The 16,844-nt window shown below is 46.5% G+C and overlaps 1 protein-coding gene across 1 annotated transcript in view; it reads right to left on the minus strand.

The window, feature by feature from the left end:
* LOC144610945 (fibrillin-1-like) overlaps positions 1-16,844 on the minus strand; it is a 330,240-nt gene that overhangs the window by 191,078 nt on the left and 122,318 nt on the right. The window contains exon 8 of the mRNA XM_078429975.1: positions 13,033-13,158. Within this exon, the coding sequence (XP_078286101.1) occupies positions 13,033-13,158 (126 nt within the window). The remainder of the gene's footprint in view (positions 1-13,032; positions 13,159-16,844) is intronic.

Raw genomic sequence — 16,844 nt, forward strand, 5'->3', positions numbered from 1 at the left:
AGCGCGGGGAGGGTGTCAGAGGGTCACTTGCGGGGGCTGCTCCCTCCCTCTCTCTCTCCCTCTCTCACTCTCCCTCTCTCCCAGAGCCAGCGAGATCTGCGCTACTGCTCCACCCACTTCCCTGGCCCCGTCTCCCTCTATCGCAACGAAATAAGAACAAACACAAGTGTAGTTGTTGTTCAGAAGCCTCGCATCCCCGGAGTGAGTGGCGGCGGCGAGGAGGAAAGGCACATGATGCACCATTTTTCTGCCTGGCTCTAGTTAACTATACTTTGTTGGGGTGGGGGTAGGGACACTGTGGGTGTAGCAGCGAATTTTCATTACTTAAATCAGCAATTGAAATAAAAGCTTGCTTAACGTAACTTTTCCTCTACACTGAAACTCTGCCAAAACAGCACAGCTTCAGGCAATTACATAAATCTAGTTTTCACAGTGAGAAAAGAAACATAGGATTAGCAACAGGCTCTTTAGCCTCTTAAATTTGTCCTACTATTCAATGTGATTGTGGCTAATCTGTATTCATCGAATTCAATCCACATACCCAGCTTTTTCCCATATCCCTTAGTACCTCTGTTTGACATAAATCAAATACATATATAAAAGTAACGGTCAATAAATATTATTTCTCAGAGTGATCCAAACTTAGAACACTCGTTGCTTTAAATATTTTTTTAACTTTAAATTCAAAGGCTTGATTTCAATTTTAGGTTCTCCTGAACCTAGACCACAATAATAATTTGCTATTTTTGTTTTGATTTACCCTCTTGATTAATTGGTTGATTCTTATGAAAAATTTAATCAAATCACCTTACAAGATTCCAAATTAAAGAAAATTAGATGCACGTTTGAGTATATTCTTCTTGTAATTTAAACTTGGGGACTGATATCATTCTGAAAAATCTAACAGCTTTATCTTGAAGGCCAAAGTATTCAGTCAGTACTTCAGTCTGGAGAAGGGTCTCGACCCAAAACGTCAATTATTCCTTCTCTCCAGAGATGCTGCAGTCCCGCTGAGTTACTCCAGCATTTTGTGTCTCCCTTCAATTTAAATCAGCATCTGCAGTTCTTTCCTAACACAATCAATACTCTAAATGTAATCTGACCAAAGTTTCTCTTACTGCTTCAACACATCTCTACCCTCTGAAATCCATGTAAAGTTTTAAAAATGCTGGATGAAATGAAATACACAACATTTAGCAGTCCTTTCAGCCCACTTTGCTCATGCCAAACATGATGCCAAGTTAAACTAATCTCTGGTAGACACAAAATGCTGGAGTAACTCAGCAGGACAGGCAGCATCTCTGGAGAGAAGGAATGGGTGACGTTTCGGGTCGAGACCCTTTCTTCTTTCTTGGATGGCTAAAAAGGTAGTAAATTTAGTCAAAACGAAAAAGTAAGGGCATGCAAGGTTTAAGAGGTTGAAATCAGGCAAAGTCTTTGAGGTACAGAGAGAGAGGAGGAAAGAACTCAAACAAGCGGATGGAAGAACCTAACGGGGCCATGAAATTGCTTAGGTGAGTCGGATTAAAGAAAATCCCAAAGCTTCTTATACCTATATTAAAAACAAGGGGATAACCAGGGACATGGTAGGACCACTCAAGGATAAAGGGGGGATGTTTTACTTGGTGTCTGGGGATGTAGGTAAGGTACTAAACGAGTACTTTGCATCTGTTTTCAACAAGGAGGACAGTGAGATCAGTGTGGGGAATACTACTATGCAAGGCAGTTTGAGATGAAGAAGAAAGAGCTGCTGGGGCTCTTGAAGGTGGATCCTAGGTCCTGATATCCCAGATTATTGAGAGATGTAATAGAGGAGATTATGGGAACCTTGACGAAGATCTTTGTGTCTTCTCCAGCCACAGGCCAGATACCGATGGACTGGAGTGTAGCTAATGTTGATCCTTTGCTTACGAACGGAAGTAGAGGGAAGGGAAAGATCAATGGTAGGGAAACTATTGGAGAGAATGCCTCGGGATAGAATTTACTCCCATTTAGAAAATAATAGGTTAATTATGGATAGCCAGCAAGGCTTTGTACACAGCAGGTCATGATTTACTAACTTAATTCAGTATTTTGAGGTGATAAAGACGATCGATACGGTTAGGACAGTGGATGTTGTCTATGTGGACTTTTGTAAGGCATTTGACAAAGTCCCCCATAGTAGGCTGATCTAGAAGATTAAGATGCACAAGATTAATAGTGACAGAGGAGTTCCGCAGGAATCTGTGCTGGGATTGCTGCTGTTTGCGATAAATATAAATGACTTGGACACAAATGTATTGTAGGAAAATAACTGCAGATGCTGGTACAAATCGAAGGTATCACAAAATGCTGGAGTAACTCAGCAGGTCAGGCAGCATCTAGGAGAGAGGGAATGGGTGACATTTCGGGTTGAGACCCTTATGTGAATAGATTGATTAGTAAGTTTGCAGATAATACCATGATTGCTGGGGTCGCAGTCTGTGAGGAAGCATGTCAACATGTACAGCGGAATATAGATTATCTGAAGAAATGGGTGGAGAAATGGCAGATGGAGTTTAATCCGAGTAAGCTTGAGGTGATGCACATTGGGAGGTAAATGTAAGGGGAAAATATACAATTAATGACATGAGCCTTACAGTATTGATGTGCAATGGGATCTTGGGGTATAAGTCCATTAATCCCTGAGGGTGGCACCACAAGTAGACAGAGTAGTAAAGAAAGCATGTGATATGCTTGCTCTCATAGGTTGGGACATTGAGTATAAAGAGTCAGGAAACCATGATGCAGCTTTATAGAACTTTGGTTCAGCTACAGTTGGAGTATTATGTGCAGTTCTGGTTGCCCCATTACAGGAAGGATATGGGGCTTTGGAAAGGGTGCAGAGGAGGTTTACTAGAATGAGACCTGGATTAGGGGGAATTAACTACAGGGAGATATTAGGCAGCATTGAATTGTTTTCTTTGGCATACTCAAGGTTGCGGGGAGACCTGAAATAAGTATATATAATTATGAAAGGCATAGATAGGGTAGACAGTCAAAATATTTTTCCCAGGATGGATTAAAAAAATCAAATCCTAGAGGTCATAGCTTTAAGGTGAGAGGGGCAAAGTTTAAAAGAGATGTGCAGGCACATTTTTTACTCAGAGGGTGGCCAGTCCCTGGATCGCACTGCTGAGGGTGATGGTTGAAGCAATTACATTAGTGACATTTAAGACTTTTGAATAGACATATGGATCTGTAGGGAACAGGGATATGAGTTATGTGCAGCTAAATAAGAAATGGTCTTATCATGTTTGGCACAGACATTGTGGATCAAAAGGCCTGTTCTTGTGCTGTACTGTTCTATGTTCTATTTCTGTAGCTGATTAACTTTGGCATCCTTCCTCCCTGTCCGCAACTTCACCAGTTTTGATGCCTGCATGCTTATTAACCGCCCATCAACATTTATGTCCAATAAATATTAAAAACAATGGCGGTCCCAGCATAGATCTCCATGAAACGCTACTGGTTACAGACATCCAGCCAGAATAACTACATCCTGTCTTCTCTGAGTAAGCCAGTTCTGAATCCAAAGAACCAAGTCACCGTGGGTCGCAAGCATTTTAATCTAGATCGCCTTACAATGATGGACTTTATCAAATGCCTTATTAAAACAATATCCACTCCCCTACCCGCATTGATAACTTTAATCACCTCCTCAAAAACTCAATCAAGATCGTGAGACGTGACCTACCACATACAAAGCCATGCTGACTGTCCCTAATTAACATTCTCTTCCGAATGGGAGTAAATCCTATCCCACAGAACCCTCTCCAATAGCTTTGCTCTCTCTGGCTTGTGGCTCACGAAACTATAATAAAAAAAGATAAGTTGCAACACATCTAGGCACAAGATCAAGTGTCAGTTGGGCCTCGTTTTAACAGTGCAGGAGGCTGCAGATTTCTGCAGTAGGAAAGAACTGCAGATGCTGGTTTAAATCGAAGGTAGACACAAAATACTGGAGTAACTCAGCGGGACAGGCAGCATCTCTGGAGAGAAGGTATGGGTGACGTTTTGGGTCAAGAAGGGTCTCGACCTGAAATGTCACCCATTCCTTCTCTCCAGAGATGCTGCCTGTCCCGCTGAGTTACTCCAGCATTTTGTGTCTAGGTTGTAGATAGACACATTATTGTTGGAGTAGGATGAAAGATTAAAATGGCAGGGAACGGAAAAGGTCGTCCCTGCACTCTGAATGTAAATACAAAGTTGTCATCCAATCTATATATGGTTTCACCAATGTTGAGGAAACTACATTTTGAACACTGGATGTAGTTTAGATTTGCAAAGGTGCAAGTAAATTAGCTCTGCATCTGAAAAAACTGTTTGGGCCCCTTGACAGTGGGAACGGAAGAATTAAAAGAACAACTATGGCATCTGCTGCGGTTTCTTGGGAAAATGTCGTAGACTGGTGGGGCACAGACTAGGAAGGAACAAAGGGAATGTTTTTTTCACAATGATAAAGGAGCACGAATGGTGGGGAGAAAGGATATATCTGGTTTGGAATCTTGTTGGAGCTGGTGGAAACTAATAATGTGCCATGGGAACTCACATGTGCCCAAGCTATGGCTGATTGTCAGTAGGATATATGGAATTATGTTTGTTTCAATCCTACTTGTGCCCCTTCCTCAATGTTGTTTGATATATCAGCAACTACATTACTGCTGCTTCTTGAACCCATATAGAACATTAAAAAATATTTCCGTCACTGCCAACTTACACCCTGCTTTCATATTTACATGGTCAATTTTGGATTCTTCCCTTCCCCTCTCCACCTCAAGGGACAGGTAGAGAAAAGCATTAATTTTAAGTCTAGGCACTCCACAGCTTTCTTTGCTGAACTTCCTCCCACCTTGACTCCTGTAAAGACTCTGTTTCATTATACCAATTCATTTTGAATAATCATATTTGCTCTGATTACAAGACTTTCCACACAAGCGCCTCTGAAGTGTGTTACTTCTATTTCATGGAAGATTGAGGAAAATTGGTATGTCATCAAATACTCTCTTGAACTTCTTCAGGTGTACAGTAGAGAGCATATTGACTGGTTGCATCACGGCCTCGTTCGGCAACTCGAACGCCCAGGAATGAAGAAGATTGCAAAAACTAGTAAACACTGCCCAGTCCATCATGAGTACTGACTTCCCCACCATCCCCACCTCAAAAAGGTAGCCAGCATCATCAGTGACTACACTCTCATTTCACTCCTCTCATTGGGAAGAAGGTACAGGAGCCTGAAAACTGTAAGGGTCAGGTTCAAAGCAGCTTCCCTACAACCATTAGGCTGTAGGGGGTGCGTGAGAAAGCCCGGAATGAAGGCGAGGAGCCAGGCAAATTCTGTAGAGGCTTTAATGAGCACAGCTCATTAATGAGCACTACTCTCCGCTTCAGTGAGAGACTGAAGACTGGGCTTGCGTCAAAATACTTGCTACTTATCTGTGTAGCTGGGAGCCTTCCCCGGATTATCTCTGCAGCTGGGAGCCGCACCCGGACCTGTCCATCACCTTGCTGGAAGGTTCGATATGGGAGTGGCCTGACCCTTGGGATCCCTCCCCCCCCAGAACCGGAGGCATGAAACGGACTGGCGGGCGCACAACCCGACCTGATCGCGTGCGCTGGTCAGCCGACGCATGGGCCGGCGAAGGCGAAGGGAGCCGAGAAGGAGGACGCCCACGCGGCTGAGGTTGGCCAACCTGTCCAGATGGGCCGGCTTCATCTGGATCGACTGACACAGTCTCACGCCGGCCCCCCATGTCCAGCACAAAGGTGGTTGGCCCATGTTGCAGCACCCGGAATGGGCCCTTGTACAGCCACTGGAGCGGCGTCCAGTGTGCATCATGGCGCAAGAAGACATAATGCCAGTCCCGTAGGGCTGATGGCACGTGAGGGCGAAAGGCCCCATGGCGAGATGTTGGCACTGGCGCAAGCTTGCCCACCCGCTCGCGGAGGCGCTGTAGGGCGGCCGAGGGTGGCTCCTGTTGTCCTTGCGCCGAGGGCATGAACTCCCCAGGCACCGTGAGCGGAGATCCGTAGACGAGCCTTTGGAGCGGTCCGAATGCCCAACAAGACCCACAGCAATGCGTCCAACCAGTCCGGGTCGGTGAGCCGCATCTTCAGTGCGGCCTTGAGTTGCCGGTGGAACCTCTCCACCAGGCCATTTGCCTGCGGGTGATAGGCCGTGGTGTGGTGAAGCTGCACACCCAACAGGTGAGCCATGGCCGACCACAGCTCGGAGGTAAACTGGGGCCCACGGTCTGATGAGATGTTCACCGGCACCCGGAAGCGGGCAATCCAGTGTGCGGACATGTCACTGAAGGAGTGTCAGCCAGCGGAATGGCCTCCGGCAACCGCGTGAACCGGTCCACCACCGTGAGGAGGTGGGTGACGCCGCGGGACGGGGGAAGTGGGCCCACGATGTCCATGTGGATGTGGTCAAACCGCCAGCGCGGTACCCCAGACTCCTAGAGGGGCGCTCGGACGTGGCATTGGATCTTGGCCGTCTGGCATGGAATGCAGGACCGAGCCCAGTGACCAACCTGCTTGCGCAGGGCGTGCCACATGAAACGGGCGGTCACCAAAGCTGTCATCGCCCAGATGGAATGGTGCGCCAGCCTGTGGATGACGTCGAAAACGCTTCGGCGCTAGGGACGATGGGCCATGGCTGACCAGACGAGACATCACACAGTAACGTTACCCCCACTGGACCAAACCCAAAGATGGCGGTCCGGTAGGCCGACGTCTCGCTGTCTTTCAGCTGAGCCACTGCCAGGGCGGAGTAATCGATGCCCGGGGCCACTTCCAGGATGGCATTGATGGCGGGGCGGGACAGCGCATCGGCGACCCGGTTCTCCTTCCCCTCAATGTAACGGATGGAGGTGGTGAACTCCGACACGAACGCCAATTGGCGCTGCTGCCGAGCGGACCACGGGTCGGACACCTTGGCAAAGGCGAATGTGAGGGGCTTGTGGTCGGTGTAGGCGGTAACGGGTCGACACTCCAGGAAGTAACGGAAGTGTCGTACCGCCAGGTACAAGGCGAGGAGTTCCCGGTCGAACGCGCTGTAGTTTCTTTGGGTGTTGATGAGATGCTTGCTGAAAAAAGCCAGGGGCCGCCAACACCCGTCCGTGAACTACTCCAGCACCGCACCGACCGCCGTCTCCGAGGTGTCCACCGTCAGTGCGGTCGGGGCCTCCTCCTGCGGGTGGACCATCATCATCGCCCGTGCGAGGGCCTCCTTCGCACCGTAGAAAGCGGCCACGGCCTCGTCGTGCCACTGTACAGCCTTCCGTCTACCCGCCATGAGTTGAAACAATGGCCGCATTATTCGGGCCGCAGCGGGCACAAACCAGTGGTAGAATGCGACCATCCCCACGAACGCCTGCAGACCACGCACAGTAGAAGGCCGTGGGAACTGGCAAATGGCATCGACCTTTTCCGGGAGTGGGACAGCACCCTGTGGGGTCACACGATGTCCGAGGAAGTCGATGGACGTGAGGCCAAACCGGCACTTCTCCAGGTTGATGGCCAGGCCGTGGTCGTTGAGCCGCTGATAGAGCTGCCGGAGATGTGCAACGTTCTCCTCTCGAGAGCGGCTAGCCACAAGGATGTCATCCAGGTACACAAACCCGAGGTCGCGGCACACCCAGTCCATGAGGCGCTGAAAAGCCTGTGCGGCGTTTTTAAGGCCGAAGGGCATCCGAAGAAATTCGAAAAGGCCGAATGGAGTGATTATTGCCGTCTTGGGCACATCATCCGGGTAGATTAACACTATATCCTCCAAAAAACTGAACTACAAAGACTTGGAGGCATTGTTGTTGTCTTTGCACTATTATTGTGTCCCCAGTCTTGCCAAGCAATGCAGCAATTCGCTTGCACATCTGCCGATCTACCCTACTGCATTTTGTATTTACCATCTGGTCTCTTCTACCTTGGAAAAACCAAGTATAATTTGGTGATTGCTTTGTGGAGCACTTTTATTTAATGTTCAGAAGTGACCAAAAGCTTCTGGTTGCCTGAGACTTTAACTCTCTGTCCTATCAGATTCAAATTAAAATTTCAAACTGTCAATAATTCATGTTCTCTATCTATATTAGAACTCACCAATTTTGCTGCGTCATTCATCGATTATAGCTTCTTTCTTCATTAGCATACTTTGACCAGCTATTTTCATCATGTCACTCTTAATTGTCATCTTCTAACTACTTCATTAATAACCCATCCCCACAAACACCCACATCCTGACCTATCGGGATGTTAGTGGTGGACTTTAGGAGGAGAGGAACACCCCATGTCCCCTGTCTCCATCAACAGTGTGGATGTGCAGTTTACTAGGGAGTACAAATACCTTGGAGTGTATCTGGACAGTAAATTGTCATGTGCTGGGGCAGCAGGGCGAAGGCCGTGGAAGCCAATATGATTAACAAACTCATCAGGAAGGCTGGCTCCATCCTAGGGGCAGAGTTGGATTCATGGGAGTTGGTCTTGAAGAAGAAGATGCTCCTCAAACTGCGGAGCATCTTGGACAATACAGCTCACCCCATCCATGACACGCTGGTCAACCTGAGCAGTACCTTCAGCAACAGACTGGTTCCACCAAGATGCAGCACTGAACGCCACAGGAGATCTTTCTTCCCTGTGGCTATCAAACTGTACAACTCCTCCCCTTTCTGTCTTGGGGTAGACTGACTCCCCTCCCCCCCCCCCCCCCCATTCTTTGCACATCCCCAATCCTATCCATTCGTCACTTTAATTTCATATTTCATTGTTTTTGTGTTTTATGACTGTTGGCAGATAAATTTCCCTCCTGGGATAAATAAGGTTCTATCGTATCGTATCACAGATATTCATTTTGTGTTATCTATCCCTATCACCACATTCGCTGCAATTTAAAATTAACTTTTTCCCCTTGTTTCCAGTTGTCACAAAGGGGACATGATCGAGGTGTACAAGATCATGAGGGGCATAGATAAGGTAGATGGCGGGGAACTTCTTCCACTGGTGGAAGGTTCAACAACGAGGGGACATAGATACAGGGTAAGGGGAGGGAGGTTTCGGGGGGATGTGAGAAAGAACTTTTTCACCCAGAGGGTGGTTGGAGTCTGGAACTCACTGCCTGGGGTGGTGGTGGAAGCGGGAACACTCACAATGTTTAAGAGGCATTTGGATGGGCACTTGAAATGCTACAACATTCAGGGCTACGGTCCAAATGCGGGAAAATGGGATTAAAATTAGACTGTGTTTGGTAACAGGCGGCACGGACACGATGGGCCGAAGGGCCTCTTTCTGTGCTGTAGGACTCTATGACTCTAATATTTGACCTGAAATGTTAACCCTGATTTCCCAGCAATTTGTTTCAGATTTGCAGCATTTGTAATTTGTTTGATTTATGTTTATATCTTTTGAGCTTACTCAATTATCTTTAAAGGAAAGAATAAGACAATGAATTCTGTATATAGGGAGCCTTGTGTAGAACTTTATTCTGAACTGTAACGTTGCTTGAATCTCAGTAGCTTCCACAGGTGTCAGGTGCATTAAGATAAATGGAGTAAGAATTTGGAGAGAATAGGCTGCAGGAAAAATAGAATGGAGGGGTAACATGATTGCCCTGAGAGCTTCATTGCCTCAACAGGTCAAATGATCTTGTCTACGTCATAAGGAATTAGTGAAAATCACACTGATAGTCATATCTATTCTGTCTTTGTACTGCTTTAAGGATGCAGAGTGGCTGCAGCAGTGGACAAATTTCAGTCACAACCGGTTTGTAAAGCAAAGGCATTTCATGGATTTGTCCATGAAGCAAGGTAAGAAAATTATTCCCCAAGACACCTAGCAACTATGGCCTCCTGCTGAGAGCCCTCTGCCCTCTCTTCATTCCACTGAATATTCGGTGCTCCATAACCGCTCAGACATGCTCAATTACTAGATGTAGTACAATTGCAATATCTATGATTGGAAGTGATGTTTAAGCATACCTCTAATTTTTTTTTAATCCAAATGTTATATTTATTATTTGCCTTTTGGCAAAATTAATTTGACCTGGAATTAACATCATGAATCATAAATACTTGATATATGAATCTCCGGTCGACCCAGCGTGAGGTGAGGGAATGCTGTGTTTACGTTTTTACGGAAACATGGCTTAATGACAACATCCCGGACTCCGCTGTTCAGCTCGACCGGCTAACATGCTACCGATCGGACAGAGCTACGGTTAGCAGGGGGAAGACTCGCGGCGGCGGTGTGATTGTTTACATCAGTGATGCTTGGTGTCGGGACGCTGTGTTGGTCTACAAACACTGTTCACCGCTGGCGGAGTTTATGGTTGTGAAGTGCCGGCCTTTCTACCTCCCGAGGGAGCTAACAGCTATCCTGTTAGTCGCTGTTTACATCCCTCCCAGTTCCAACAACAAGGACAGAGAGGAGGCACTCTGCGAACTGTACCGGGCCATCTCTAAGCAGCAGACAGCACACCCAGATGGCTTTCTCATCGTAGCTGGGGACTTCAACCATGCTAACCTAAAAACTGTCATGCCCAAAGTATACCAGCATGTTGATTTCCCAACACGAGAAAACAACACCTTGGACCTTGTCTACACGACCATCAAAGGAGCATACAAGGCTTCCCCCCTCCCCCACATCGGCCTCTCTGATCACCTCACCGTTCTGCTGCAACCGGCATACAGACCCCGGATGAAAGTTACCAAACCGGTTTCAAAAGAGGTACGTGTGTGGTCAGAGGACAGCACAGCTGCACTCCAAAACTGCTTTGAGACTACAGACTGGGACATGTTCAAGCAGGCAGCAACATACAACAACACAACCAACATTCAGGAATACACAGAGACAGTTACAGGCTACATCACCAAATGCATTGATGATGTGACCCACACCAGAGCCATCACCATCCGGGCTAACCAGAAGCCATGGCTGACAGGGGAGGTCCATGGGCTGCTGAGGGTCCGCAACGTTGCCTTCAGAGAGGGCAATCCAGCCGGTCTCAGAGCAGCCAGGGCCAACCTTTCCAGTGGCATCAGGAAAGCCAAACAACACTACACCCGGCGCATCACAGCCCACTTCAGTGACAGCAGAGACACACGGAGCCTGTGGAAGGGTATTAGGACTATCACGGACTACAAACTCTTACCACAGACCTGTGACAGTGACACCTCTCTCCTGAACGACCTCAACGGCTTCTTCGCACGCTTTGAAGCACAGAGCAACACACCTGCGCAGAAAACAACTCCCCCCCCCCAACGACCAGGCTATTTGTCTGTCTCCAGGCAGTGTGAGGAGCACACTGTTAAGGATTAACACCCGGAAAGCTTCTGGACCTGACAACATTCCTGGTCGTGTGCTAAAAGACTGCGCAGCTGAGCTCACAGATGTCCTCACAGACATCTTCAACATCTCCCTGAGCCAGGCTGTTGTTCCCTCGTGCTTCAAAGAAACCACCATCATACCTGTGCCCAAGAAGTCTTCTCCATCCTGCTTCAACGACTACCGCCCTGTAGCGCTGACTTCAACCATCATGAAGTGCTTCGAGAGGCTGGTCATGAAGCAGATCAGATCCAACCTCCCCCCCTCCCTGGACCCGTTTCAGTTTGCATATCGAGCTAAGCGGTCCACTGAGGATGCCACCTCCTCTGCTCTACACCCAGCCCTCACCCACTTGGACACTAAAAACTCATATGTTAGGATGCTGTTCATAGACTTTAGCTCAGCATTCAACACCATCATCCCCCAGCAGCTGGTTTGTAAACTAACAAATCTGGGCCTCAGCCCCCTTCTCTGCAACTGGCTGCTGGACTTCCTCACTGCCAGACCCCAGTCCGTACGGGTCGGCAGCAACACATCGGACACCATCACGCTGAGTACGGGTGCCCCACAAGGATGTGTGCTAAGCCCCCTGCTCTTCACCTTGCTGACCCACGACTGCACACCCACCTACAGCTCCAACCACTTCGTCAAGTTTGCGGATGACACAACAGTGGTGGGTCTCATCAGCAACAACGACGAGACCCACTACAGGAAGGAGGTGAACCAGCTGGCCGCGTGGTGCACAGACAACAATCTCTTCCTGAATGTGGAGAAAACAAAGGAGATTGTTGTCGACTTCAGGAGAACGCACACCCACTGACCATCAATGATGCTGCTGTGGAGCAGGTGAGCAGCACCAAATTCCTGGGGGTGAACATCACCGAGGATCTCTCCTGGAGCAACAACACCACGTCCATCGCCAAGAAAGCCCAGCAGCGCCTCTACTTCCTCCGCAAACTGAAGAGAGCGGGAGCTCCCACACCCATCATGTACACTTTTTACCGAGGCGCCATCGAGAGCATCCTCAGCAGCTGCATCACTGTGTGGTTCGGAAGCTGCACAGCCTCCAGCCGCAACACCCTGCAGCGCATAGTGAACACTGCTGAGAGGATCACTGGCGCCTCACTCCCAACACTCCTGGTCCTTTACACCACCCGCCTCACCCGCAAAGCAATGAGCATTGTGGGTGACCCCTCCCACCCCTCCAACAGCCTCTTCACCCTCCTGCCTTCAGGGAGACGGTTTCGCAGCCTGAGGTCGAGCACCACCCGACTAAAGAACAGTTTTTTCCACCAGGCTGTCAGGATGCTGAACTCTCTCCCCTCCCTTCCTCCTCTCTCCCCTGCCCCCATTGGACCTGGACTTTAACACCCCACACACACGCACATCCAGCACCAGACACTTTTTTTTAACGCTGCTATGGACAGGCTTTGCACTACTGTATTGTAATATATTCATCTTCATCTGAAGTCATTGAAGTGACTATATTTTATATTTTATGTTGATTGTTGTTTGCTGTGCCTTTTTAATTTTAACTTAATTTTATGCACTTTGTTCCTCGGGATTGTGGGAAACGGTATTTCGATTTTCTGTCTGTGTAAACTGGCTGAGGATTGACAATAAAGTTGACTTTGACTTTGACTTTGAACATTCTCATCTCGGTTTATTTCATACTCAAAATCATATAGTACCACTTACCTACGCATCTTGAACCATCTGCAGTGGACAGATATCCATGTTGGCATTTACAAAAGTAACTGCCAACTGTATTGGAACATTCACCTCCTCGACATATACCAGAAATGATAGTGCATTCATCAACATCTAAACAATAAAAGAGTTCAGGGTTAGCATTCATCATTTAGGAAATTTAGTACAAAAGTTGGGACACAAGAAACAAACAATATCTTGTTACAGCTGTAGGGGACATTGGGAAGCCTGTACCAGGAATAGTGTGTGCAGTCTGGTCACCTAACTATAGGAAGGATGTGATTAAAATGGGGGACACTGTGGCATAGCTGGTAAGGTTGTTGCCGCACAGCACCAGAGACTCAGATGCAATCCTGACCTCGGCTGCTGTCTGTGTGGAGTTTGCATGTTCTCCTCGTGACTGCATGGGTTTCCTCTAGGTGCACAGTTTGCTCCCACATCCTAAAGATTACGGGTTTGTAGGTTAAATGGACTCTGTAAATTGCTGCTAATATGCAGGGAGTGGATGATAAAGTAGGATAACATAGAACTAGTATGAACGAAGGATCGATAGACAGAGTGGACTTAGTGTGCCAAAGGGCCTATTTCCATGCTGTAGCGCTAAAACCTTAGCTAAAGCTTAAGAGGGTCCAGAAAAGATTCACAAGGATATTGTCAGGGCTGGGGAGTTGAGTTGTAAAGAAAGATTGGATGGGCTGGGATTGGTTTGGGAAAGACATGGAGCGATGGAGGCCGAGGGATGACCTTATGGAGGTTTATGAAATGATGAGGATCATATATAAGATAGATGGTCACAGTCTATTAAATCAGGGTTGGAAAGTCTAAAACTAAAGGGCAGAGGTTTCATATGAGAAGGGAAGTTTTGAAGAAGATCTGAAGGGTAAGTTTTTTAACACAGAAATTTGGAAAGAAATTTGAACTAGTTCATGGACAGGAAAGGTTTAGGGAGATATGGGACCAGATCAGTTCAGCAGATTGGTTGGCATGAATGAGTTGGAGCCAGTGCTGTTTTGGTACTGTATAGCTCTATGATGACTAAAGTATAGTTGCATTATTTAAAATCCTAGATTTATTCCCTTTAATTACTAGATTGGAATGATTGCTAGTTAACATTCAAACAATCTTCAAACATTATTACTCAATCGTCGTCATAATAGTTACTCCAACACTTGGTTTCTTTTTTTATAAACCAGTATCTGCAGTTCCTTGTTAATAGCAACTTCCCTAAACATCCACATTTTCACAAACATGTAGTGAAATATGTAGTGCATATGTAGTGAGTACATTGTACATTGCAGAGGTGAAGAGACCCAGAAGAAAGCAATTCAATTGGGTGGTCAGGCATCCAAATTGAGTGACTTGCAGCTGATACTAAAGGAGCTGATGATAATATTTATAAAGGTGACAAATCTAATCAGTTTGCTATTTTAAAAACTAGTGTGCACAGAAGATGTATAATGTGTATAATACATACATTTCTGAGGCAGAACAGTTTTAGAGTCTTTCTTTCAGTGCAATTTGCTTTCAAGACAAAGAACAAAATACAAAATGCAACATCATTATTCAAATAAAGCAGTAAAATAATCATGAACTCTCAGATTTATCAAGAATTTGTTTTTTCAGCCCAATTTTATATAGTTCTACTCCAAAATTGTAGCCAATTCGTGTTACCAATCTTCCTAAAGTTGAAATAAACCCAAATCTCATCTTATAGTGGGGCAACGAAAGAAAACCTAGATTCAAATAAACTATTGGGGAAACCTTTTCATTAAAGAAGGGTGCAAAAACAGAAAATATATCCAGTTTTGATAGAAAATGCCACATGGCATTTCAGGGATGGTGGAAAAATTCCTGAACAAACGTACAAAATGAATATTGAGAAATCTGAAATATTTTAGGTTTTGAATGGTATCTATCTGGTCTAAGATTTGAAAAGCACATAATCCACAGTATTTTTTTTATAGGAAATGCTGTAGAATCAAACAATAATGCACCTGCATATGCCACAAAAGAATACTGTTGCTCACTTTCTAGCACGTGTTTAAATGAATTACTGCGATGGACTGGGAGATGTTGAAGTAAGGATATGAATAACCTAAAAAGGTTATTCAAAGAAAACAAAAATCACAAAGAAATACCTTTTCCCTTTGGGATAGTTGTGTTCACCTTGAAAAGAAAAATAAATCAAAACACACGGGTCCTATTACCAATGCGCTTACAGGAAAACTCCAATAATAACTATCTTTTTTACAGAGAAAATTCTTCCAAATGTTATCGATTTCTGGATGTTTCCTTTTATTGACAGTCTCAAGCTTTGCTCCTACACAGGTGGAAATCTTTGGTTACATTCTACCAAGAATTAGAATTGTAAAAAACTCTATTACGGCAGCTTTATTCTGAGATTGATGATAGTAGGGCAATGAATAATATCTACCTGGAATGTAATAATGTATTTCACAATTGAGCGGCACGGTGGCGCAGCAGTAGAGGTGCTGCCTTACAGCGCTTGCAGCGCTGGAGACCTGGGTTCGATCCCGACTACGGGTGCTGTCTGTACAGAGTTGGTACGTTCTCCCCGTGACCTGCGTGGGTTTTCTCCGAGATCTTTGGTTTCCTCACACACTCCAAAGACGTACAGGTTTGTAGGTTAATTGGCTTGGTAAATGTAAAAATTGTCCCTAGTGTTAATGTACGGGGATCACTGGTCAGTGTGGACCAGGTGGCCGAAGGGCCTGTTTCCGCACTGTACCTCTGAACTAAACTAAAGTAAACAAGGCCCCTCGTGGGATGCTTATTCAGAGGATGCATGGAGACCAACAATGACTTGGTAGTTTAGATTCATTAATGCCAGAGAAGAGAGAGTAATGATGGGATTAATGATGAGAGTAATAATCCTTATCGTTCCCCAGCCCCTCACGGCCCGATTTTACCTTCTACCTAAAGTCCATAAACAGAACTGTCCTGGCAGACCCATTGTTTCTACCTGTTCATGTCCCACCAAACTTATTTCCACCTACCTCGACTCCATCCTATCCCCGCTGGTCAAATTCCTCTCCACCTACGTCCAAGACACCTTACATGCTCTCCGTCTCTTCGATAACTTCCGGTTTCCAGGCCCCCACTCCCTCATCTTTACCATGGATGTCCAGTCACTCTACACTTCCATCCCCCACAAGGATGGTCTTGAGGCCCTCCGTTTCTTCCTCGACCGTAGAACCAGCCAATCCCCATCTACTAACACTCTCCTCCGCCTAGCAGAACTGGTTCTTACCCTTAACAACTTCTCCTTTGACTCCTCCCACTTCCTCCAAACCAGAGGCGTAGCTATGGGCACTCGCATGGCCCCTAGCTATGCCTGCCTCTTTGTCGGGTACGTCGAACAATCCCTGTTCCAGACCCACACCGGCCCCATCCCCGAACTCTACTGCATTGGTGCTACCTCTTGCACCCATTCAGAACGCACTGAATTCATACATTTCACCACCAGTTTCCATCCTGCTCTTAAATATACTTGGACTATATCCGACATCTCCCTACCGTTTCTGGATCTCACCATCTCCATCACAGGAGACAGACTAGTGACTGACATCTACTATAAACCCACTGACTCCCACAGCTATCTGGACTACACTTCTTCCCACCCTGTCCCCAGCAAAAAGTCTATCTCTTACTCCCAATTCCTCCGTCTACGCCGCATCTGCACCCGGGATGAGGTGTTTCATACTAGGGCATCAGAGATGTCCTCATTCTTCAGGAAACGGGGCTTCCCCTCTTCCATTATAGATGAGGCTCTCACTAGG

This window comes from Rhinoraja longicauda, chromosome 38 (genome assembly GCF_053455715.1).
Source record: "Rhinoraja longicauda isolate Sanriku21f chromosome 38, sRhiLon1.1, whole genome shotgun sequence".
Taxonomy (NCBI): Eukaryota; Metazoa; Chordata; class Chondrichthyes; order Rajiformes; family Arhynchobatidae; genus Rhinoraja; species Rhinoraja longicauda.